This window comes from Pan troglodytes, chromosome X, assembly GCF_028858775.2.
Source record: "Pan troglodytes isolate AG18354 chromosome X, NHGRI_mPanTro3-v2.0_pri, whole genome shotgun sequence".
Lineage (NCBI taxonomy): Eukaryota > Metazoa > Chordata > Mammalia > Primates > Hominidae > Pan > Pan troglodytes.
In genome coordinates, this window is record NC_072421.2 from 48,836,467 (window position 1) to 48,863,106 (window position 26,640).

The following is a 26,640-nucleotide window of genomic DNA, read 5'->3' on the forward strand; positions in this document are numbered from 1 at the left end:
CCCCACCAGCAGAAGGCCCTCACCAGATGTGACTCCTTGACCATGGACTTCCCAGCCTCCAGAACTGTAAGAAATAAATTTCTTTTCTTTCTTTTTTTTTTTGTGGGGGGGGGTGTTGTTGTTGTTGTTGTTTTTAGAGACAGGGTCTCACTCTGTCACCCAGACTAGAGTGTAGTGGCATGATCACAGCTCACTGCAGCCTCAAACTTCTGAGCATAAGCAATCCTCCTGCCTCAGCCTCCTAAGTAGCTAGGACTACAGGCATACTGCCACGCTCAGCTAATTTTTAAATTTTTTTGTAGAGACAGGGTCTTGCTATGTTGCTGAGGCTGTTTTGAACTGGCCTCAAAGCAATCCTCCCACCTCAGCCTCTCAAATTTCTTTATAAATTACCCAGTCTTGGGTATTTGATTATAGCAACAGAAAAATGGACTAAGATACTACCTCATAGGGTTTTTATGCAGATTATAAGAATTAATTTATGTAGACTGCCTAGCATATACTTTATATTTGTTGAATGGAAGAATGAATAAACAAAAAAGAAAGTTCTCCCCAGGACTATGGCAAGGACCTCCTTTTTGATCTCCTTGCTTCCAGTATCTTTCCATCCAAAGCTCTCCCCAGGACCAAGACAGAGGCATCTGACCACATCATACCCCTGTCTAAACCTTTGCCCCAGTGTCCTTAGGATCGATTCCAAACTCCAGGCTAATGGTTTGCACATCCCACCCTATGATAAATGAAAAGCAGGCTCTTACTCCTTGTTTCCATCAGAAAATCCAGCAGTGCTATAAGTGATTTTGACTCTAAACACATGGGGCAAGAGAGACATGCCAATAATCCTTTTCTGGCTTTCAGAGAAAATCCCCATTATTTATACCTTCTAAAAATAGAGATATCTATTTAATATTAATACCAAGGCAACATGTTGTCTTAAAAGACACCAAAATAGAATTGCAGACTTACCTAAAAAGTTAACCTTGAGGGTTGCATCCATATGACACGGACACAATAGTTGGAGTGCTAGTATCTTAAAGACTCCTTTGTTGGAAATAACATTTGTTTTTGTTTTTTGTTTACTTTTTTTTTTTGAGACGGAGTCTCGCTCTGTTGCCCAGGTTGGAGTGCAGGCTGGAGTGCAGTGGCGGCTCACTGCAAGCTCCGCCTCCCAGGTTCACACCATTCTCCTGCCTCAGCCTCCCGAGTAGCTGGGACTACAGGCGCCCGCCACCACGCCTGGCTAATTATTTTGTATTTTTGGTAGAGACGGGGTTTCACCGTGTTAGCCAGGATGGTCTCCATCTCCTGACCTCGTGATCCGCCCACCTCGGCCTCCCAAAGTGCTGGGATTACAGGCGTGAGCCACTGTGCCCGGCCAGAAATAACATTTGTAAGTGCAGCCTGTATTTTGTCCAAACCGCACGGATGTTGTGCAATTAAGTGGGAAGACTGCCTTTTTGCATTTTGCCACGTATAAAGTTTCTCAGAAGAGTCTAAGATATATTCAATAATTCAGCCAATATCTAGTAGACATACACCATTTAAGAACAGGACCAACCTTAACATGTTATGAATATTAGGTAAGACAAAAGCAAAGTTTTGTGGGCTTTTTTTTTTTTTTTAATCAGGTTCTCACTCTGTCACCCAGGCTGGAGTGTAGTGGCGTGATCACAACTCCATTGCAGCCTGGACCTCCCAGGCTCAAGTAATCCTCCCACCTCAGCCTCCCGAATAGCTAGGAGCACAGGTGCGCACCATCAGACCCAGCTAATTTTTTTTTTTTTAATTTTGTAGGGACAGGGTCTTCCTATGTTGCCCAGGCTGGTCTCAAACTCCCCGGCTCAAGCGATCCTCCCACTTCGGCCTCCCAAAGTGCTGGGATTACAAGTGTGAGCCACTGTGCCTGACTCAGTTTATTTTTTAAAATTTTTCTTCATTTATTCTTGGCTTCTTCCATTCATTGTTTTGATCACTAACTATGTGCTCAGCACATTGCTGAGCCTTTTGCATGCTCTGCTGGGCATTCCCCATTTGCTCTTCCGGATCCATTATCCACCCTGCTCTGGGACCCCAGAAAGCTGATCTTTTATAGATGGTATCATTTGGGCCCCATCGATTGGTTCGTAGTTGAGCCTGGCCACTTCTCTTTCAATTGGTCCCTGGCAGTCAGTACCAACATTTTAGTCAGGTTTCAAAGAAATCTCTAGACCAAGCTGGACAGAGGGCTTTTCCAGTGATTCAGTGATTCCCCAAGATCTGAGAATGTGAAACTTGGAAAAGGGACACAAAGACTGGGGATCCTTTGAGCTGGTTCAATAATGGCAGAGCTTTAGAGATATGCTGCTGAGCTCCCTGGGTCTGTCTCGCTTTCTGCCTTCTGAAGGCTTGATTGTTAACTTCTTCCTGGGTTTCAATTAGAAGCATTAGTGTCCTTCCTGGAGTTGAATTACCTGGAAGTTTGCCTCCTAGATGTATAAACTTGGGAAAGTATGATCTCGTCAAGTTTCAGACAAAGGCAAACTAAAAAGCTAGAACTCCAGAGAGCATAATAGTGTTTTTGGGGGGCAAATTATTTAATGAAGTATAACATTCATACAGGAAGTACAAAAATCATCAGTGTACAAAATCTCCATGAATTTTCACAATGTGTAAACCATTTTCCTGTTTTTTATCTGACCTTACTAAGTCAGGGTATAAATTATTAAATTTTTTTGAAACAGGGCCTTGCTCTGTGGTGCAGGTTAGGGCAGTGGTGTGATCACCGCTCACTGCAGCCTTGACTTCCTGGGCTCAGCCATCCTGCCGCTTCAGCCTCCCAAGTAGCTGGGACTGCAGGTGTGCGCCACCACGTCCAGCTAATTGTTTAATTTTTTGTTAGAGACGGGGTCTCGCTGTGTTGCCCAGGCTGGTCTAGAACTCCTGGGCTCAAGCGATCAGCCCGCCTCGGCCTCCCAAAGTGCTGAGATTATAAGGCGTGAGCCACTGCACCCTGCTGAGTATATTTTTAAAAACACTTTACCCGAGGGCTGTGGCTCACACCTGTAATCCCAACACTTTGAGAGGCCAAGACGGGTGGATCACTTGAGGTCAGGAGTTCGAGACTAGCCTGGGCAACACGGCTAAACCCTGTTTATACAAGATACACAAAAATTGGCTGGGCGTGGTAGCACGCGCCTGTAGTCCCAGCTCTTGGGAGGCTGAGGCAGGAGGATCGCTTGATCATAGCTCACTTTGAGGCTACAGTGAGCTGTGATCGCGCCATTGCACTCCAACCTGGATGACAGAGCGAGACCCTGCCTAAAAAAATAAAAAAAAAAAGAAATTTTTTCTGTTCAGTGGATTCATTTGAAGCGAGGGCCACTGGTATTTGAAATAGATGACATCATCTGCCAGCAGAGGCGTGAGGCAACTTGAGGCGGGGTGTGGGCCTGACGTCATCACGCAGCCTCTTCCTTTCCCCGCCCCCTTCTCTTGGCGAACGAGGTGTCAGTTTAACACCTCCGTGAATCCGGAAGTATGCTGTCAAAACAACCAAACCACGGGGCTGGGGGAGGCGGGGCCTCAGTAGGCGTCTGCACGCTAGCTGAAATAGAGCAAAATGCCCGACTTTTGGGGGCGGGGCTCCTGGCAACAGCACTCTAGGCGCAGGCGCAGAGGCGACCTCCAGGCAGGGCCAGGTGGGAGGGACGGTGGGGGGGGTAGGGTCGCGCGGCGCCCTCTGCGCCTGCGCCCCGGCACGAGGTGGGGCGGCGGGCGTCAGTACAGTAGAGTGTGCGCCGGGTTGGGGGGCAACGGTCAGCCGTCACCCTGAGACGGGCGGCGGCGGGATGGCAACAGCCTCCGGGGCCTCGGACTTGTCTGGCTCCGGAGCGCCCCCGCCCGGTGTGGGAGCTCAGGCGGCGGCGGCCGCTGAGGAGGAGGAGCGAGAGGTGGTGCGGGTCCGAGTCAAGGTGAGGCTGGTGGCCCAGCCGCCGAGGCATCCCAGGGGAGGGGGAGGGGGAGGCGGTGGCTGTCATAGGATGGAGGAAGGGACCTGAGATTTCGGACATAACCTGAGTGGCGAAGCTTGAGGGCCAAGTGATGGTGGCGAGGGGTAGGGAGGGCCTGAGAGCCTGAGAGCGTTAGCGACGTACCTTGGGGCGTGGGACTGAAAATGGAGGGACGAGGCGGGGGTCTACGGGATGAATGGGTGGAGCTTATAGACAAAGGGGAGGGGCTATGGGGCTGGAGGAGGGGCCGCAGTAGTTGAGGGTGGGGCTCTGAGGAATGAGAAGGTGCTGGCTCTGGAGTCAGTCAACCCATGTGTTGAGAGTGCACTTATGTGCAAGTTCCCACTTTGATGAGCTGACAGGCTCGTGGGTGGAGACAACTAAAGAAATGAGATGCTTCGGACACTAAAATAATGAAAAAGGTTATGAAATAGGGAGTCACGTTAGCCAAGGTTGTACAGGGAAATCCCCAGAGGAGGTATTGAAGGAGCAGAGACCCGAATAAAAGGAGTCAGCCATGTGCATATTAGAAGGGAAGAGTATTCTAGGCAGAAGGAATAGCAAGGGAAAAGACTAGAGGATGGGAATGAGCCTGGCATGTTCCCGTAGGTTCCTGATTGCTGGAGTGGAGAGAATGAGGGGAAGAGTGGTAGGAGGTGAATCAGAGCGCTAAGACAGAGACAGATCGCCAAGGGCCTTTGGTGTGTATGCTGAGGAAGAACGCTGTTGCCATAGTTCCAGTAAACAATGATGGTGGCTCCGACCAACCAGTGGCACTGGCAGTGCTAAGAGGGTCCACACATCACTTCAGTGTAATAGAGCTCTAAGGTAGAAGTTTGACATTCAGAAAAAAGATGATGCCTGAGCTGGGCGTGAACCACGTGAAGAAAGTGGGAGGGATGTTCCAGACAGGGGATCAGCACAATCAATGGCCTGGAGTCAGGATGGTTTCAAGGTAACTTCTAACAGTTTGGTACTACTAGAGTGTAAAGTTCAAAAAACCTGGTGAGAGGCTGGCTGGGGCCCCATAGGCCCGCTTGCTGGGACTCTAGGGTTGCCATTGAAGAGATTTAAGCATGGGAGTGTTGTAGGTAGATGTGTTAGGTTGGTTACAGCACCATAGAGGACTGATTTAACAGGAGCCAGACTGACACGGTGATTCTGGCAACCATAGTTGAAGGGATATAGAAGGATTGGGGGCCTGAACCCTTGCAGTAGCCTCCTCCTCACTGGACCCTGTGGTCCAGAACACCTGCCTTGATCTGGCCCCTGGCACCTCTCTGACTTTGCCTTCTACCACTCTGCACCTCACTCTTCAGCATGGTGATGGGGCCCCTGGTGGCCTACCCCATGTCTTCTCTCCCCAGAAATGTGAGAGCGTCTTGCCGCCAGAGTTCCGCTCTTTTGCTGTAGATCCCCAGATCACCTCGCTCGACGTGTTGCAGCACATCCTCATCCGAGCCTTTGATTTGAGTGGGTGAGTGGGAAGATGCTGGGGACTGGCCAGTGGGCCACCGACCTCTACAGTGGCTATCTGGCCTTTGTTTGGTAGGGTTTTTGTTTATTTTACTACTACAAATAATCCCACAGTGAACAGCCACGTATGCATGTCTTGGAGCACAGTAGTCTACTTTTATCTGTGGTTTCGCTTTCTGCAGTTTCAGTTACCCATGGTCAACCTCAGTCTGCAAATATTACATACAATAAGATATTTTGAGAGAGAGAGAGAGACCACATTCATATTACTTTTATTACAGTTTACAGACAGTCCCCAACTTACAATAACTGGACTTAGGATTTTTCAACTTTACAATGGTGCAAAAGCGATACGCATTTGGTAGAAACTGTACTGCAAGTGCCCAGCGATTCTGCTTTTCACTTTCAGTACAGTGTTCAATAAATTACATGAAATATTCAACACTGTTGTAAAACAGACTCTGTGTTAGATGATTTTCCCAACTGTAGGCTAATGTGAGCGTTCTGAGCACGTTTAAGGTAGGCTAGGCTAACCTGTGATGTTTGGTAGGTTAGATGTGTTAAATGCATTTTCCTTTTTATTTCTTTTTTTTTTGAGATGGAGTCTCACTGTCACCCAGGCTGCAGTGCAGTGACATCTCCCAGGTTCAAGTGATTCTCCTGTCAGAGCCTCCCAAGTAGCTGGGACTACAGGCATGCACCACTATGCCCGGATAATTTTTTTTTTTTTTTTTTGAGACGGAGTTTTGCTCTTGTCCCCCGGGCTGCAGTGCAGTGGCGCAGTCTCAGCTCACTGCAACCTCCACTTCCCGGGTTCAAGTGATTCTCCTGCCTCAGCCTCCCAAGTAGCTGGGATTACAGGCACGCACCACCACGCCTGCTAATTTTTGTATTTTTATTAGAGACAAGGTTTCACCATGTTGGTCAGGCTAGTCTCGAACACCTGACCTCAAGTTACCTGTCCACCTCGGCCTCCCAAAGTGCTAGGATTACAGGTGTAAGCCCCCGCACCCAGTCCCAGATAGTTTTTTGATCTTCTCTTTTTTTTTTTTTTGGAGACAGAGTCTCACTCTGTCACTTAGGTTGGAGTGCAGTGGTCCGATCTTGGCTCATGGCAGCCTTTGCCTCCCGGGTTCAAGTGATTCTCATGCCTCAGCCTCCAGAGTAGCTGGGATTACAGGTGTGCACCACCACACTCAGCTAATTTTCATGAGGTTGGTCAGGCTGGTCTCAAACTCCTGATCTCAAGTGATCTGCCCACCTCGGCCTCCCAAAGTGTTAGGATTACAGGCACGTGAGCCTCTGCACCCGGCCAATTTTTTGTATCTTTAGTAGAGACAGGGTTTCGCCATGTTGCCCAGGGCAGTCTCAAGCTCCTGAGCTCAAGCAATCCGCCCGCCTCAGCCTCTCAAAGTGCTGGGATTACAGGTGAGCCACTGCGCCCAGCCAAATGCATTGTCAACTTACAGTATTTCCAACTTACAATGAGTTTATTGGTACATAACCCTGTCATAAGTCAAGAAGCATCTGTATTGTCATAATTGTTCTATTATTGTTAATCTCTTACTGTGCCTAATTTATCAATTAAACCTTATCATAGGTATGTATGTATATGAAAAAAAACATAGTATATATAGGGCTTGGTACTATCTGCAGTTTCAGGCATCCACTCGGGGGGTCTTGGAATGTATCCCCTGTAGATAAAGAGGGACTACTGTATTTGGAAACATCTAGTCATAGGATAAATTCCTAGCAGTGGTATTGCCAGGTAAAAGGGTATTTGCTTTAAAACAATTTTTTTTTTTGAGACAGAGTCTCATTCTGTCGTCCAGGCTGGAGTGCAGTGGTGTGATCTCGTCTCATTGCAACCTCCACCTCCTGATTTCAAGCAATTCTCCTGCCTCAGCCTCCTGAGTAGCTGGTACTACAGGCGTGCGCCACCATGCCCGGCTAATTTTTGTATTTTTAGTAGAGATGGGGTTTCACCGTGTTGGCCAGAATCATCTCGATCTCCTGACCTCGTGATCCACCCGCCTCTGCCTCCCAAAGTGCTGGGATTACAGGCATGAGCCACCGCACCTGGCCTGCTTTTTGAACTATTAATGGGTGTTTCCAAAATGCTCTCCAGACAGGTTTTATCAATTTATGATCTCAGCCGGGCACTGTGGCTCATGCCTGTAATCCCAGCACTTTGGGAGGCTGAGGCGGGTGGATCACGAGGTCAGGAGATCAAGACCATCCTGGCTAACACGGTGAAACTCCGTCTCTACTAAAAATACAAAAAATTCTCCAGGCGTGGTGGTGGGCGCCTGTAGTCCCAGCTACTTGGGAGGCTGAGGCAGGAGAATGGCATGGGCCCGGGAGGCGGAGCTTGCAGCGAGCCGAGATCGCACCATTGCACTCCAGACTGGGCGACAGAGTGAGACTCCGTCTCAAAAAAAAAAAACAAACGAATTTATGATCTCATCAGCAGCACATAAATGCCTGTTTCCCTCACACCCTCGCAAACACTGGTTACTGTAAAACTGCAAAATTTGCCAATCTGATAGCTGAAAAGTGGTGTCTCTTGGGGGCAGATGTGATAGTCATTTTGTTGTGGTGGTGATTTTGGAGGAATACATACACATGGTAAGAAATTCAAACAGTACACAATTGTTGGGTATTTAGGATGTTTCCATGGTTATGATGAGCATCACGCAACAAACTTCTTTACATAGTTGCACAAGTATAGCTGAAAAATTCTTAGTTGTTATTAGACTTTCTTACATAAACATTTTTGTTGTGAAAAATAACAAACACAGATTGCTTTTTTTTTTTATGTAGTAAGAAGGCTGCTTTCTTCCCACTTCTGTCCCACATCTACCCCAGAGGGGACCAACTTTTTTTTTTTTTTTTTGAGATGGAGTCTTGCTCTGTCACCCAGGTTGGAGTGCAATGCCACAATCTTGGCTCACTGCAACCTCCACCTCCCAGGTTCAAGCGATTCTCCTGCCTCAGCCTCCTGAGTAGCTGGGATTACAGGCACCTGCCACCACACCCAGCTAATTTTTTTTGTATTTTTAGTACAGAAGGGGTTTCACCATGTTGACCAGGCTAGTCTCAAACTCCTGACCTCAGGTGATCCACCCACCTCGGCCTCCCAAAGTGCGGAGATTATAGGCGTGAGCCACTGCACCCGGCCAACATTTTACCAGTTTCCAATGTGACCTCCAGATACAGGCAGGTGTGTACCTGCTTGTATGTGTTTGTGTAACAAAGTGGGTATAAATGACCTGATCTCAGGCTGCCCATAATCCTTGGCACAGTACCTTGCACATAGTAGGAAGTTGTTTTCAACACCTTCTATATTACCCTCCTTGTTTTGGAAACTGTCCCTGAGGCCTCCAGGGCACCAGGGGCCCTGAGAGCTCCCTCGTATCCCCTGTCCAGGAAGAAGAACTTTGGCATCAGCTACCTGGGCCGGGACCGGCTAGGACAGGAAGTTTACCTCTCACTTCTATCTGACTGGGACCTCAGCACAGCCTTTGCCACTGCCTCCAAACCTTACCTGCAATTGCGTGTAGATATTCGGCCCTCGGAGGACAGTGAGTACTCAGTGCCCCCAGGAGCACTGCTCTGGAACCCCTTTACCCCATAGGGTGATGCTACCCCTCACAGTACACTCCCTCATGGTGGGATGGGTAGCAAGGTATCCTAGCTATAGATCCTGGCTCAGCCACTAGGCCACAGTTTCTTCACTTGTAAAGAGATAATTGTATCTTAGAACCATTGTGAGGCCTTGTATCTTAGAACCATTGTGAGGGGAAATTCATATAAAATGCCTGGAACAGTGCATGACTGCATAATGAAGGCTCAGAAAGTGTTATCTCTAATAATGATAATTATATTGTATTATACTATTATAACATATAACCGAGTAATGTATGTAATAATTAGATATAATGCAGATTTATAATATATTATAACGGTATAGCTTTAGCATTATGTATTTCAGTTATAATACCTAAATATAACAATGCGTATTATAATAATGCTAGTTGTGTTTATTCATTCAGTCATTCTGCACCCATATTCATTTGTTTGTATTCTTGCTCACTCATTCATTTGTTCCCTTGACCTCTCAGCCACTTTTTCTCTTCTCATCTTTGTTCTTCCACTCTTGCCTATTCTGGTCCCTGCGAGCACACAGATAAATTAGGACGTGGTCTCAAAATTTGATTACAGACCATACATTAGATAATTGTATCAGTATTAAATTTCCTGGGTGTGTGTCTTAGTCGTTATGTGCTACTATAACAGAATACCACAGACTGAGGAATTTGTAAAGAAGAGAAATTTATTTCTCACAGTTTTGGAGACTGGGAAGTCCAAGATCAAGGTGCTGGCAGGTTGTGTGTCTAGTGAGGGCTTTCTTGCTGCATCCTTACATGACAGAAGAGCAGAAGAGAGTGAGCCCACACCCTCAACCTCTTTATAAGAGCCCAAATCCGCTGGGCATGGTGGCTCATGCCTGTAGTCCCAGCACTTTGGGAGGCTGAGGCAGGCGGATCACCTGAAGTCAGGAGTTCGAGACCATCCTGGCCAACATGGTGAAACCCTGTCTCTACGAAAAAAAATACAAAAATTAGCCGGGTGTAGTGGCACATGCCTATAATCCCAGCTACTCGGGAGGCTGAGGCATGAGAATCGCTTGAACCCGAAAAGCAGAGGTTGCAGTGAGCCAAGATCTTGCCACTGCACTCCAGCCTGGGTGACAGAGCGAGACTTCATCTCAAAAAAAAAAAAAAAAAAAGAGGCTGAGCACGGTGGCTCACGCCTGTAATCCCAGCACTTTAGGAGGCTGAGGCGGGCAGATCACAAGGTCAGGAGATAGAGACCACCCTGGCTAACACGGTGAAACCCTGTCTTTACTAAAAATACAAAAAAATAGCCGGGCGTGGTGGCGGGTGCCTGTAGTCCCAGCTACTCGGGAGGCTGAGGCAGGAGAATGGCATGAACCCGGGAGGCGGAGCTTGCAGTGAGCCAAGGTCGCACCACTGCACTCCAGCCTGGGCAACAGAGCAAGACTCCATCTCAAAAAATAAATAAAATAAAAAATAAAAAAAGAGCCCTAATCCCATCTGTGAGAGCTCTACCCTCAGGACTTAATCACCTCTTAAAGGCCCCCACCTCTTAATATGATCACATTGGTAATTAAATTGCAACACATGAATTTGGAAGGACACATTCAAACCATAGCAGTGTGGTAGTGGTATCATATCTATTGAAGGAAAATATCCTTGTTCTTGGGAAAAACACAGTTAAGTATGAAGGGGTAAAATGTCATGATGTCTGCAAATAAGTTGGCAAAAATAATGTGTTTATATACAGAGAGAGTGACATAAAGCAAATGTGGCCCAAAAAAATGTTAATAGAGGATCTAGATGAAGTATGTATGGGTGTTCAGTGTATTCTTTTAACTTTATTGTAGGTTCAAAATTGTTTTAAATAGTTGTGGAGTGGAAGATGTGGTTCCCAGCCTCAGGGAACTCACGTGCCCATTTGGGATGAGTCGAGCACTTTATTGATGTCATAATAACATATAAATAGCTAATGTGTAGTGAACACTTAGGGCCATTCTGTGCACATAATATTTTTTCATTGAATTGTCAAAATAATCCTATAGAGTAGGGACAATCATTTTCCCCATATTATAGATGAGGAAACTGAGGCTCAGAGAGGTGACAGGACTCGTCCCAGTTATACAGACAGTAAGTTGAAGAGCAAGATTTGAACTCAGGCAGTGGCTGAACTGGCTCCAGAGTCCTTGTTCTTAACCATTTAACTCTACAACATTTTGGACTTGTTAAAATTGGCAGCTTTGCAAAAGAGAGACAGAGGAGAGAGAGAAACAAGAGTCAGAGGGAAAGATAGTGACAGAGATGGGCAGGAAGCCAAATAGGAAAAGCCAGGTAGCCAGACACACAGGAACCTCTGCCACTGAGTAGCCATATGTGCTTATGTCAGTCACTTAATTCCCTGGGCCTTGTTTTCCTCACCTGTTAAAGAGACACAGCACTATTTCAGGAAAAAAATCAAATCTGCATGGCTACGAAACATGTGGAGAAAACCCCAAGTGCATGAGAACTGGGACGAATGCCAGTAAAGCAGAGAGACAGACAGAAAGACACCCAGCAGTCTGGCAGGAATACATCTTCAAAAGGTTATCTTTTTAGGCCAGGCGCTGTGGCTCACGCCTGTAATCCCAGCACTTTGGGAGGCTGAGGCGGGTGGATCACCTGAGGTCAGGAGTTCGAGACCAGCCTGGCCAAACATGGCGAAACCCTGTCTCTACTAAAAATACAGAAATTAGCCGGGCGTGGTGGTAGGCGCCTGTAATCCCAGCTACTCGGGAGACTGAGGCAGGAGAATTGCTTGAGCCTGGGAGGCGGAGGTTGCAATGATCCGAGCTCGTGCCACCGCACTCCAGCCTGAGTGACAGAACTAGACTCCATCTCAAAAAAAAAAAAAAAAAAAGAAGCCCTCTGTCTTATTTACCAAATTCCTGCACAACATCGGTCTGTTTCTGAATTCCTGATTCTCTTACGTTGATCTATTTATTAAATTCTAAGCCAATTCTATGTTGTTTTAATCATTGTAGTAGTTTGTTTTCTGTTTGTTTGGTTTTGAGATTTTTTTTTTTTTTTTTTTTTGAGACAGGGTCTCACTCTGTCATCCTTGCTGGAGTGCAGTGGCCCAATCTCAGCTCACTGCAGCCTCCGCCTCCCAGGCTCAAGCAATTGTCCCACGTCAGCCTCCTGAGTAGCTGGGCCTACAGGCACATGCCCCCATGCCCAGCTAATTTTTGTATTTTTTGTAGAGACAGGGTTTCGCCGTGTTGCCCAGGCTGGTCTTGAACTCCTGGACTCAAGCAGTCTGCCCGCCTCAGCCTCCCAAAGTGCTGGGATTACAAGCAAGAGCCACCGCACCCAGCCTTAATCATTATAGTTTTATGATATGTTTTCATGTTTTCCTTTTTAAAAAATTTTCTTGAATATTCTTGTTCACTTACTGTTCTTTTTATTTAATAAATTAGCTTATTATTCCATTAAAATCCTGACGGGAATTTGATTGGAGTCATATTTTTAAGAGAAACTAATCTTTCATTACCCAGTAAATACATTCTTATTAAAAATAAAAGCATTTTAAATAATGCTGAAGTCTCCTGGGAACGCTATGCTTAATCTCAATCCCCTACCCTACCCTTTTTGCCCTGAGGGAATCGGTTTGATGTGTAACTTTGCATGTCCTTTACTTATTTACACTCCCTACACACACATTTATCCACATATGTGAGTATATTCATATTTGTGTGTCTGTACACATAAATGGTATGTGTTTAACATAAGGTATTCTACACATTAATATGTAAGTGTCCAATATATGGAGCTATCATTAGACATATTAATGGCATTCTCATGATCATTTTCATGGCTGTGAAAGCAACAGACATGTTGGGACTGTTTGGATGGCCCAGTCCCTCTTTCTGGGAAAAAGCCAGTTTCTGTCACCTCTACAGTTGGGAGATTACAAAGCCTAGACCTTTGACCAATTTGTACTTTTCCGATATGAATCTTTTTTTTTTTTCTTTTTGAGACTCTCTTTGTCACCAAGGCTGGAATGCAGTGACGCAAATATGGCCCACTGCAGCCTTGACCTCAAGCTCTCCTCCTGCCTCAGGCTTTCAAGTAGCTGGGACTACAGGTGTGCACCACCATGCCCAGCTAATTTTTGTATTTTTTGTAGAGACATGGTTTTGCCATGTTGGCCAGGCTGGTCTCGAACTTCTGACCTCAAGTGATCCACCCACCTCGGCCTCTCAAAGTGTTTGGATTACAGGCGGGAGCCACCGTGCCCAGCCCCCAACCTCCTTTCTATCATACGTACTGCAAATATTTTTCCCAGTTGATCTTTTGTTTTTTGGCTTTGCTTACGGGATGGATCTGTTTTGTCCTATCAAAATTAAACATTTGATTGCACGCCTACACAGATATCTATCTTTTTCTTTATGATTTCTGAGTTTCTCCTTTTTATTGCAGGTGGAGGGACAGAGTTTCACTCTCATTGCCCAGGCTGGAGTGCGATGGCGCGATCTTGGCTCACTGCAACCTCCGCCTCCTGGGTTCAAGTGATTCTCCTGCCTCAGCCTCCCAAGTAGCTGGGATTACAGGCATGTGCCACTACACCTGGCTACTTTTGTATTTTTAGTAGAGATGGAGTTTCACCATGTTGGTCAGGCTGGTATCGAATTCCTGATCTCAAGTGATCCACCTGCCTGGGCCTCCCAAAGTGGTGGGATTACAGGCATGAGCCACTGTGCCTGGCTGAGTTTCTCCTCTTACTTTGGAACATGTTCCCCATCCATAAGCTTATACAAATATTCTATATTTTCTTCTACTATGCTTATTGTTTTCTTTTTTACATATAAATCTTTTCTCTGTCAGCATTGTGATAAGCAGACCTAGCTTTAAAAAAATCAAGATAGTCAATTATGCCAGCATCATTTTTTTTAATTTAATTTTTTTTTTTGAGACGAAGTTTTACTCTTATTGCCCAGGCAGGAGTGCAGTTGCACAATCTCAGCTCACTGCAGCCGCCGTCTCCTGGGTTCAAGCAATTCTCCTGACTCAGCCTCCCAAATAGCTGGGATTACAGGTGCCCGCCACCATGCCTAGCTAATTTTTGTATTTTTAGTAGAGATGAGGTTTTGCCATGTTGGCCAGGTTGGTGTCGAACTTATGACCTCAGGTGATCCACCCACTTCAGCCTCCCAAAGTGCTGAGATTACAGGCATGAGCCACTGCGCCCGGCCTGCCAGCATCATTTATTAAATAATCACCTTTTCTGCAGTGATTCGAAATGCCACGTTTGTCACATATTCAGTTCCCATATATACAAGCTTGGATTTATTTCTGGGCTTTCTATTGCATTCTACCAATGGGCTCTATTTGTCTACTGCTGTGCTAACACCATGTTATTTTTATGACAGTGGTTTTGTGGTCAAATTTTTTTTTTTTTTTTTTTTGAGACGGAGTCTCGCTCTGTCGCCCAGGCTGGAGTGCAGTGGCGCAATCTCAACTCACTGCAAGCTCCGCCTCCCGGGTTCACGCCATTCTCCTGCCTCAGCCTCCCTAGTAGCTGGGACTACAGGCGATAAGCTTTTGCCATCCTCCCACTGTTCTTTGTCTTAACTTTTTTTTTTTTTTTTTTTTGGAGATGGAGTCTTGCTGTGTCGCCCAGGCTGGAGTGCAGTGGCACAATCTTGGCTCACTGCAAGCTCCGCCTCCTGGGTTCACGCCATTCTCCTGCCTCAGTCTCCCAAGTAGCTGGGACCACAGGCGCTCGCCACCACGCCCGGCTAATGTTTTGTATTTTTAGTAGAGACAGGGTTTCACCGTGTTAGCTAGGATGATCTCGATCTCCTGACCTCGTGATCCACCCACCTCGGCCTCCCAAAGTGCTGAGATTACAGGCATGAGCCACCGCGCCCGGCCTGTCTTAGCTATTCTTAAATGTGAATTCTTCTATAGAAACCTTAAGATAATTTTATCCGGTTCCAGGAAAAACCCCCATTCAATTTCTGACTGGCATTGCACTGAGTTTATATATTAATTTAGGGTTTGGGAAGTTTGACAATTTTATGATAAGGAAATGCGCGTATCATGAATATTATGTAATACCACAAGCAGGGTCTGGGCCAGCAGCCCAGCAGCCCACAATGAAACAGTTGGATGTTTCTTCAGGGAAATGTGTGCATATTCACACTACGTGGGTTATATAAAGACTATATATAGTCTCCTGTCAGTTCAGATCAGGTTTTGCTACTAGGTGAGTTTGTGTTTGTAGACATTCTTTGCCTGTTTTTTGTTTGTTTGTTTGTTTGTTTGTTTGAGACACTCTGTTGCCAGGCTGGAGTGCAGTGGCACAATTCCGGCTCACTGCAACCTCTGCCTCCCAGGTTCAAGCGATTCTCCTGCCTCAGCCTCTTGAGTAGCTGAGATTACAGGCACGCGCCACCACGCCCAGCTAATTTTTGTATTTTTAGTAGAGACGGGGTTTCACCATGTTGGCCAGGACGGTCTCGATCTCTTGACCTTGTGATCCGCCCGCCTTGCTTCTCAAAGTGCTGGGATTACAGGTGTGAGCCACTGCGCCCGGCCTCTTTTTCCTTTTTTTGAGAGGGAGTCTCGCATTGTTGCCCAGGCTGGAGTGCAGTGGCGCAATCTCAGCTCACTGTAACCCCTGCCTCCCAGGTTCAAGCGATTCTCCTTACCTCAGCCTCCCAAGCAGCTGGGATTACAGGCACCTGCCACCACACCTGGCTAATTTTTTTTTTGTATTTTTTAGTAGAGATGGGGTTTCACCATGTTGGCCAGGCTGGTCTCAACCTTGTGATCCGCCCACCTCAGCCTCCCAAAGTGCTGGGATTACAGACGTGAGCCACCGCGCCTGGCCTCTGCCTGTTTTATTAGTGGGATTGAGGGGGTTGTTTTTTTAATCAGTATAAAATGTCTCTTTGTGTTAAATGCTTTTGGCCTTGAGTGATGCTTTTTCTGACATTCTCATGGCTACTATTTTTTTCTGTTTGTGTTTACCAGATATACCTTTAGGATTCTTTAATTTTTAACCTTTTTGTGTCACCTAGTTTTAGGTATGTCTCTCATACCTCTCGTAAAAACGTCATAGCAGAATTTATGCTTTTTAAGGCAACTGACAGTGAAATCTTTTTTTTTTTCTTTTTGACACGTAGTCTCGCTCTGTCGCCCAGACTGGAGTGCAGTGGCACGATCTCAGCTCGCTGCAACCTCTGCATCCTGGGTTCAAGCAATTCTCCTCCCTCAGCCCCCCGAGTAGCTGGGATTACAGGCACACACCATCATGCCCGGCTAATTTTTTTTTTTTTTTTTTTGAGATGGAGTCTCGCTCTGTCGCCCAGACTGGAGTGCAGTGGCACGATCTCGGTTCTCTGCAACCTCTGCATCCTGGGTTCAAGCAATTCTCCCTCAGCCTCCCGAGTAGCTGGGATTACAGGCGCCCACCATCACACCTGGCTAATTTTTTGTATTTTTAGTAGAGACGGAGTTTCACCGTGTTAGCCAGGATGGTCTCGATCTCCTGACCTCATGATCTGCCTGCCTCGGCCTCCCAAAGTGCTGGGATTATAGTCGTGAGCCACTGCACCCCGCCCCAACAGTGAAATCTTTAGGCCACTTTTTCTCCTTTAATCTCTCCCACTTTTTCTGGCCTTTAAAATGGAGCTTTGGAACACTTGTAATTCTTATTCGTTTTCTGGTCCCTAACCCTTAACTTCTAGCTTTTGCTTAGACAACTTTTTTTTTTTTTTTGAGATGGAGTCTTGCTCTGTTGCCCAGGCTGGAGTGCTATGGCACAATCTCAGCTTACCGCAACCTCCTCTTCCCAGGTTCAAGCAATTCTCCTGCCTCAGCCTCCCGAGTAGCTGGGATAACAGAAGCGCGCCACCACACCCGGCTAGTTTTTTTACATTTGGTAGAGATGGGGTTTTACCATGTTGGCCAGGCTGGTCTTGAACTCCTGACCTCAAGTGATTTGCCTGCCTCAGCTTCCCAAAGTGCTGGGATTACAGGCATGAGCCACCACGCCCAGCCAATTTTTTTTCTTTTTAAATTCCAGGTTATCATTCTGTTTTCTTACTAACACACTAAGTCACCTATGTTTCAGGAATCCTAATGTAACATATAATATTACAAACCCCCAATCATGTTATCGTTGTCATTTTAACTATAAATATTAAATATGTAATATATATAATATATAAATATTACCATTTACCTTCCCCTTTGTCTCTCCCTATCTTAAGCCCTTCTAGTCATGCAGGAGTCATTTGCTCAGAGAACTTCTTTGTTCTCCTCCAAAAGTGCATGGGTTAGATGTACTCTAATGGCCAAAGATGTTTTTATTTGGCTGAATAGATCTGTACTGTCTTGGCTGGGTGTGGGGCCCTTGGATCTCAGGTCTTTCTTCTTAGTGCTCCATAGGTGCTGTGAGCTACTGTCTTATTGCCTCCAGGGTTGTGAAGCAGAAGTCTGTTGCTTGTCTGACCTTCTTTCCATTGTAAGCAGCCGTTTTTTGTCTCTGGAAGCTGCAAGAGTTTTTCTTTTTCTTTGTTTTTTTTTTTTTTTTTTGAGGCAGGGTCTCTATTTCCCAGGCGGGAGTGCAGTGACGTGATCTCAGCTCACTGCAACCTCTGCTTCCCAGGTTCAAGCGATCCTCCCACCCACCTCAGCCTCCCGAGTGGCAGGGACTACAGGTGTGCGCCACCATGCCCAGCTAATTTTTATATTTTTGGGTAGAGACAGGGTTTTATCATGTTCAGCCCAGGCTGGTTTTGAACTCTCGGGCTCAAGCAATCCGCCCACCTTGGCCTCCCAAAGTGCTGTGATTAGGCCGGGCATGGTGGCTCATGCCTGTAATCCCAGCACTTTGGGAGACCGAGGTAGGCGGATCACTTGAACTCAGGAGTTCGAGACCAGCCTGGCCAACATGGTGAAACCCCGTCTCTACTAAAAATACAAAAATTTGCCAGGTGTTGTGGCGCACACCTGTAGTCCTAGCTACTTGGGAGGCTGAGACAGGAGAATCGCTTGAACCCGGGAGGCGGAGGTTGCAGTGAGCCAAGATCACGCCACTGCGCTCCAGCCTGGGCAACAGAGCAAGACTCTGCCTCAAAAAAAAAAAAATTGCTGGGATTACAGGCATGAGCCATTGCGCCCAGCCTAAGAGTTTTTCTTTATTCTTAGAATTTGGGCATTTCGGGCTGGGCGCAGTGGCTCACGCCTGTAATCCCAGCACTTTGGGAAGCTGAGGCAGGCAGATCACTTGAACCCAGGAGTTCAAGACCAGCCTGGCCAATGTGGCAAAACCCTGTCTTTACTAAAAATACAAAAATTAGCAAAAATTAGCCGGGCGTGGTGGTATGCCCCTGGAATCCCAGCTACTTGGGAGGCTGAGGCAGGAGAATGGCTTGAACCCAGGAGGCGGAGGTTGCAGTGAGCCGAGATCATACCATTGTGCTCCAGTCTGGGTGACAGAGCAAGACTCCATCTCAAAAAAAAAAAAAAAAAAAAAGAATAGGGTTGGTGGGGGGCCTGTTGTGTGTTGTTAGTTAATTAATCCTATCTAAGACTTGGTGAGCCATTCCTTCATCTCAGGGAAATTTTCTTTCATACTTGTTTAATTCTGACATCTCCACCTGATCCCTTTTCTCCCCCTGCATTTCCTATTATTTCCATATTTGGTCTCCTGGACTTGGCATCCAGGTCTCTCTACTTTTTCACTCAAATCATTGAACCTTAGCTCCATGCCTTGCAGTGGTTCTTCTGTTCAGACTTTCAGACCATTACTGATTTTTCATAATGTGACCTTCTTCATTTTACCTGTTAAGTGTTTTAATGCTCTGATTAATGTTTTAGAAAGACCATTCTGGCAGCTGTTGGGAGAGATTGGAGAGGAATACAGAGGAAGTGAGGACTGGTTAGGAGGCAGTTTCAGGTGAGAGATATGGTGGCTCAGACAGGGTGAGAAGATGGAGATGAGAGAACAGTTAGGATGGAGGAATGCTTTACATGCAGTAGCCGTAGGACTTGGCGGTGGTTTGGACCTGGGAGTTAAGAGAGTGGGAGGGGGACAAGGATGTCTCTCAGGTTTCTGGTCTATTAAACAACTGAACAGATAGAGATGCTGTTTGTTGAGATGAGGAGTAGAGGAGGAGGCCATGTCTAGAGTGGATCTTGGGCTCCTCTCTTTGGACCCCTTAGGTTTGCAGTACCCCATGAGACATCCAGGGAAAAGCAGTGACATGCAAACATGGCCTAGGGTTTGTTTCCCCCTCAGCTCTATGGGAGAATTGGGCTCCATGGGAATGCGGTTTAGGGATGGCATTTGCTTGCAAATGACAGTGGCTTAAACAAATAGAAGTTGATTGGTTTCACACAAAAGAGTTTGAAAGTTAGCCACTTGGGCCGGATGCAGTGGCTCACGCCTGTAATCCCAGCACTTTGGGAGGCCAAGGTGAAGGGGGCCTGCCCCTCCACACTTGTGGGTATTTCTCGTCAGGTGGAGACGAGAGATTGAGAAAAGAAATAAGACACAGAGACAAAGTATAGAGAAAGAACAGTGGGCCCAGGGTACCGGCACACTCAGCATGCAAGGACCTGCACCGGCGCCGGTCTCTGAGTTCCCTCAGTATTTATTGATCACTATTTTTAGTATCTTGGCAAGGGGAGTGTGGCAGGGCAACAGAGTGTTGGTGGGGAGAAGGTCAGTAGGGAAACATGTGAGCAAAGGAATCTGTATCATGAATAAGTTCAAGGAAAGGTACTGTGCCTGGATGTGCATGTTGGCTAGATTTATGTTTCACTTTACACAAATATCTCAGTGTAGCAAAGAGTAACAGAGCAGTATTGCTGCCAGCATATCTCGCCTCCAGCCACGGGGCAATTTTCTCCTATCTCAGAATGGAATGAATGGTCGGCTTTACACCGAGACATTCCGTTCCCAGGGACAAGCAGGAGACAGAAGCCTTCCTCTTATCTCAACTGCAAAGAGGCCTCCCTCTTTCACTACTCCTCCTCAGCATAGACCCTTTATGCGTGTCGGGCTGGGGGATGTAAGGTCTTTCCTTTCCCACGAGGCCATATATCAGGCTGTCTCAGTGAGGTTTGAAACTTTGGACAATACCCAGGCTTTCTTGGGCAGAGTTCCCTGTGGCTTTCCACAGTGCATTTTGTCCCTGGTTAATAGAGAATGGAGAATGGCGATGACTTTTACCAAGCATACTGCCTGCAAACATATTGTTAACAAGGCACATCCTGCATAGCCCTAAATCCATTAAACCTTGATTCAATACAGCACGTTTCTGTGAGCACACGGTTGGGGCTAAAGTTACATACAGATTAACAGCATCTCAAACCAGAACAATTTTTCTTAGTACAGATCAAAATGGAGTTTCTTATATCTTCCTTTTCTACATAGACACAGTAACAATCTGATCTCTCTTTCTTTTCCCCACACAAGGCGGGTGGATCACCTGAGGTCAGGAGTTGGAGACCAGCCTGGCAAACCCCATCTCTACTAAAAATACAAAAAATTAGCCAGGCGTGGTGGCAGGCACCTGTAATCCCAGCTACTCGGGAGGCTGTGGCAGGAGAATTGCTTGAACCTGGGAGGCAGAGGTTGCAGTGAGCGAGGATCACACCATTGCACGCCAGTGTGGGTGACAGAACAAGACTCTGTCTCAAAAAAAAAAAAAAAAAAAGAAAGCCACTGGACATTGCCATTGTTGGCTTAGTAGCCCTCTCGTATCAGGGCTGTAGGAGAGGATCTCTGAAGATCCTCTCGAACCTACTCTCAGATGGCCACTGCTGCTTCAACCACCACATCTTATGTGAGGTGGGAAGAAAGAATGCGGGGCAAAATGAAAAAGAAAGAGAAACGGTCAGGTGCAGTGGCTCACACCTGTAATCCCAACACTTTGGGAGGCCAAGGCAGGAGGATCTCTTGAGCCCAGGAGTTCAAGACCATAGGCAATATAGTAAGATCCCATCTCTACCAAAAAAAAAAAAAAAATCATCCACGCATGGTGGCACACGCCTGTAGCCCCAGCTACTCAGGAGGTTGAGGCAAGAGGATCGTTTGAGCCCAGGAGTTTGAGGCTGCAGTGAGCTATGATCGCACCACTGCACTCCAGCCTTGGGGGACAGAGCAAGACTGTCTCAAAAAAAGAAAAAAAAGATGCCTGTAATCCTAGCACTTTGGGAGGCCAAGGCGGGCTGATAACCTGAGGTCAGGAGTTCGAGACCGGCCTGGGCAACATAGCGAAACCTCATCTCTACTAAAAATACAAAAATTAGGCCAGGTGTGGTGGCTCACGCCTGTAATCCCAGTACCTTGGGAGGCCGAGGCAGGTGGATCACCTGAGGTCGGGAGTTCGAGACCAGCCTGACCAACATGGAGACACCCCGTCTCTACTAAAAATACAAAATTCACCAGGCATGGTGGTACATGCTTGTACTCCCAGCTACTCGGGAGGCTGAGGCAGGAGAATCACTTGAACCCAGGAGGTGGATGTTGCAGTGAGCCGAGATCCCGTCATTGTACTCCAGCCTGGGCAACAAGAGTGAAACTCCGCCTCAAAAAAAAAAAAAAATTAGCTGGACCTGGTGGCAGGCACCTGTAATCCCAGCTACTTGGGAGGCTTAGGCAGGAGAACTGCTTGAACCCAAAAGGTGGAGTTTGTAGTGAGCCAAGATTGCACCACTGCACTCCAGCCTGGGCGACAGAGTGAGACTCCGTCTCAAAAAAAAAGAAAAAAGAGGCTGGGTGCGGTGGCTCACGCCTATAATCCCAGCACTTTGGGTAGGCCAAGGCGAGTGGATTACGTGAGGTCAGGAGTTCAAGACCAGCCTGACCAACATGGTGAAACTCCGTCTCTACTAAAAATACAAAAATTAGCTGGGCATGGTGGCAGGCACATGTAATCCCAGCTACTCGGGAGGCTGAGGCAGGAGAATCACTTGAAACCAGGAGGCAGAGTTTGCAGTGAGCTACGTTCACACCACTGCATTCCACCCTCGGTTACAGAGTGAGACTCCGTCTCCAAAAAAAAAAAAAAAAAAAAGCATATACGGCATACCTGTTCCACTTTTGCACAAATATTTTACTTCTAAAGTATGTCTGGGCTCTGGACTAGGGTGAATGAAGTTCAGATCCCAGCCCTACTATTTCCTGGCTGTAGAATCTTGGTCACTTACTATTTGTTCCAAACCTTTTTGTCATCGTCTGTAAAATGAGAATGGTAATATTAGTGTGCACTGTTTGTGGGAGGAGGACTGGCAAAAATATGAGAGTAGGAGTTTGGGCTCTTGAGCTTTGGGCCTGGCCTTCAAATTTCCACTCTTTCACTCACTAGCTAAGGGGCCTTGGGCAAGTACCTTATCATGACTGTGCCTGTTTCCTCAAAGAGAGTCATGGTAGTAGTAGTACTCAACCGATAGGACTGAAGTGACTATTGCATGAGTCAGTATTGGCAAAGAATTCAGAATAGTTCCTGGCATACAGCACTGTGGAAGCATTAGCTAGTATTATTATTTCTTATATTGCTGTTGAGCGCTTGTCCTAGTGCTTGGCACATAGTAACTGCTCAATAAATATTACTTTATATCATTAAAATATTAGCGGCTGCCCAGCCAGTTCCTGAGACATCTACTACAAAAGAATTGTTCATGGTTTGATTTTGTTTTTTACATGATTTGGATGATACAGGAAGAGGGACTGGGAGTTGTTTGTTCCCCTGCAGGTAGCCCAGCTTCAGTAGAAGGAGAGGAAGCCGGCCCTGAGGTCTGGGTTATCATCCCCATTCTTATAGCACTTTGTTCTGTTTGCCCAGGCCCATTGCTAGAAGACTGGGACATAATCAGCCCCAAAGATGTCATTGGCTCCGACGTGTTGCTGGCTGAGAAACGGTCATCACTGACGACTGCCGCCCTGCCCTTTACACAGTCCATCCTCACTCAGGTGTTTTCAGGGACCCTGGGGACCCAGCTGTGGTTGGAGGGCAGAGCCTTCCTGGCACCCTGGTTCTGAGCATGCTGGTTGGCATCTGCCCCTAGTCCACACAGCTGATGGTGGCCTCCCTCCCTCCTCATAGGTGGGCCGTACCTTGTCTAAGGTCCAACAAGTGCTGAGCTGGTCGTATGGGGAAGATGTCAAGCCCTTCAAGCCACCCCTGAGCGATGCTGAGTTTCACACGTACCTGAACCACGAGGGCCAGCTCTCCCGACCCGAGGAGTTGCGCCTGCGGATCTATCATGGCGGTGTGGAGCCCTCGCTGCGAAAGGTGAGCATCCTCAGTCATCTGTTGGGTCCATCACTGCTGCACTCATTAACAGCTCCTGAGACACATGCAGTCAGCCACACTGCTGTGGGCAAGGGTGGAGATGTTCCAGGGCATGAAGTTCTCTTTAAGGAGGGGCGAGCAGTCGGAGGCCTAGTAGACTTAGAAGGAAGACAGAGGCCCAAGGGGGGTGGGTGGGTGGCAACTGATAGACATTGGGGTATGGTTTATCTGGAGAACTCCAGCCTCATCCCTTTCACCCCTGGGCAGGTGGTGTGGCGGTACCTGCTGAACGTGTATCCAGATGGACTGACAGGCCGAGAGCGGATGGACTACATGAAACGCAAGAGCCGCGAGTATGAGCAGCTCAAGAGCGAGTGGGCCCAGCGAGCGAGCCCTGAGGACCTGGAATTCATCCGCAGCACGGTCCTCAAGGATGTACTGCGCACTGACCGGGCCCACCCCTACTATGCGGGACCTGAGGATGGCCCACATCTACGGGCGCTGCACGACCTGCTCACCACCTATGCCGTTACCCACCCACAGGTGTCCTACTGCCAGGGCATGAGTGACCTTGCCTCACCCATCCTCGCTGTCATGGACCATGAGGGCCATGCCTTTGTTTGCTTTTGTGGCATCATGAAACGCCTGGCCGCCAACTTCCACCCTGACGGCCGCGCCATGGCCACCAAGTTTGCACACTTGAAGCTGTTGCTGCGACACGCTGACCCTGACTTTTACCAATACCTGCAAGAGGCAGGCGCTGATGACCTCTTCTTCTGTTACCGCTGGCTGCTGCTGGAGCTCAAGCGTGAGTTCGCCTTCGACGATGCCCTCCGCATGCTTGAGGTCACTTGGAGTTCGCTGCCCCCTGATCCTCCTGAACATGAGGTAGAGCTGGTTGGACCCCCCAGCCAAGTGGCAGACACTGGTTTTGGTGGCCACAGGGGGTGGCCCGTGCGACAGAGGCACATGCTGAGGCCTGCTGGTGGAGGAGGTAGTACCTTTGAAGATGCTGTTGACCACCTGGCCACAGCCAGTCAGGGGCCTGGTGGTGGGGGGCGTCTCCTGAGACAGGCCAGCTTGGATGGCCTCCAGCAACTCAGGGATAACATGGGCTCCAGGAGGGACCCTCTGGTCCAGCTGCCCCACCCAGCTGCCCTTATCAGCTCCAAGTCCCTCTCTGAGCCTTTATTGAACTCCCCAGACCCACTGCTCTCCTCCTTTTCCCACCCTGATTCCCCATCTTCCTCATCTCCACCATCCACCCAGGAGGCCTCTCCCACTGGTGATATGGCTGTAGGATCCCCCTTGATGCAAGAGGTAGGCTCCCTGAAAGACCCTGGAAAGTCCCTGCCACCTGTACCACCAATGGGCCTGCCCCCACCCCAGGAGTTTGGCCGGGGGAACCCATTCATGCTGTTCCTCTGCCTGGCCATCCTGCTGGAGCACCGCGACCACATCATGCGCAATGGGCTGGATTATAATGAGCTAGCCATGCACTTTGACCGCCTTGTGCGAAAACACCACCTGGGGCGCGTCCTGCGCCGGGCCAGGGCTCTCTTTGCTGATTACCTGCAGTCGGAGGTGTGGGACTCAGAGGAGGGGGCTGAGGCCACAGCCGCATCTTGATCAGGCTTTCTCAAGCCCTCCATCGGCCCCACCAGATCTCCATTCTTTGCCATGAGGGCCAACACATGAGACCCCACCTCCCTCCCTGCCTGCCAGCCCTAGACTTGTTGGAGCATAGAGCCCTTCCTCCCCAGGCCTAAGTATGTGGAGCTCTGCTTTGGCACTGCCCCGCAGAGGCCACGCCTATTTATTCTGTTTCTGTTGTTTTGTTTTTAACAACTATACTTTGCACACATGAGGGTCACTGGTTTGTGTGTTTCTGTGCCTCCTCCCTGGGTTTTGCTGTAGATGGAGTCCTCAGGGGCCCTTTACCTGATGGAGGGGAAATACTTCACTTGGTGGAGAGAGGCTCCAGCTTCCCCCTTGTGATGGGGAGAGTGGATGCTGACAATCAGTTCCCAAAGGTGAGCCCAGGTGGAGCACTGCTTGAGGAAGGCCTGAATCTGTTTTTTTGGTACATCCATCGGCCTGTGAGGGTCTTTATTATGGCTGTGAATATATGTTTTCAGGACAGCCCCCTGGATGAGAGATAAGAGAGTTCCTGGCTCAAAAAAGGACAAGATTCTTTACTGAGATTGGGAAGCATGGGCTACTCAGAAACGTTGGAGCAGCCACCCCTGGCATTCCACACGTCACCATTTCTAGGATCTTGGCCTCTCTGTGAGGTTTATGCACCAATGCTGGCAGCCCTGGGCAGGGGCCTCGGCCTCCTTTTTGTTTTCCACTTCAGACAGGTACCGTGCAGATGTTAACAAGGTTTGAGCGAGGCGCATCTCACACAAGTGTGAAAGCCCAATCATCACATTGTTGAATTACAAAAGGATCTAGGGCTCCTATTCTTGTCACTTGCTTTGGAGCCAGTTTGAAAGACTGGCCTAGCCCATGCCTAGCGGCCCTAAACTGGGATTCCAGCTCACAACACCTGTCTTAACCATTTCAGCAGTAGAAACCACTTATTTACCTTCTCCATCTCACTAATATGGACAAACAACAAGCACTGATAAAACGCAGGCCCTAATAGAATTCACTTCGTTATTTGGAGGATAATGATCAAAAAAAGGTCCTTTTTCCCACTGACATGCTCAGAGGGTGGGATTCTCTCACAGGCCAGGTGCTGTCATCCACAAAGGATGGGTGAAATAACTGGGGTCCTCAGGTCACGGTCTAGCCACACCAGCTTCTCCCAAGTACTAACCAGGCTTGACCCTGCTTAGCTTCAGAGGTCAGACAAGATCTGGCATGTTCAGGATGGTATGGCTGTAGACCAGGCTGGGTTCTGGCCAGAGCTGTTGCACTAGGCAATGCTGCCAGAGATGAGGAGGCATCAGGGCAGTCATCCCTTCTGCTGTTTGCCCCAAGAATGCCATACAAACCTGGGGATGACCCTTAAAAGTCTCCCGTCACCCCCAGTATTGGGGGGAAGCTGACTATTCCTCAGATGATAGCCCAGTCACTTGAAGAACAGGACAAGACTATTCTGTGTCTAGGGGGCTCAAGCACTGTGTGTGGGTCTAACTAATGCATTTTGTGGAAATGGGCTCAGACTCCCCGAAGGGCCATCCAACCTATGGGAGTGTCTGGCCTTCTGAGGTCCTGAAATGTCTCTTTTGTCAGTAAACAGCTAATACCCTC

At 47.8% G+C, this 26,640-nt stretch overlaps 1 protein-coding gene and 1 non-coding gene across 4 annotated transcripts; one reads left to right on the top strand and one right to left on the bottom strand.

The window, feature by feature from the left end:
* On the top strand, positions 1-26,640 carry TBC1D25 (TBC1 domain family member 25). Of its 3 annotated transcripts, none has more exons than XM_054676813.2 (6): positions 1-66; positions 5,357-5,466; positions 8,895-9,049; positions 22,930-23,057; positions 23,191-23,379; positions 23,647-26,640. In XM_054676813.2, exons 1-6 carry the CDS (start codon positions 43-45, stop codon positions 25,006-25,008), a joined length of 1,968 nt encoding a protein of 655 aa, XP_054532788.1. In that variant the 5' UTR covers positions 1-42; the 3' UTR covers positions 25,009-26,640. The 3 variants fall into 3 exon arrangements, with proteins under 3 accessions (XP_054532788.1, XP_016798583.1, XP_016798584.1); XM_016943094.3 differs by lacking the exon at positions 1-66 and adding an exon at positions 3,642-3,950; XM_016943095.4 differs by lacking the exon at positions 1-66 and adding an exon at positions 3,651-3,950 and having other exon boundaries at positions 5,357-5,537.
* LOC112207236 (small nucleolar RNA U13) lies at positions 25,733-25,832 on the bottom strand. The gene has a single exon (XR_002941687.1). It is a non-coding gene; the product is annotated as a small nucleolar RNA U13 (small nucleolar RNA).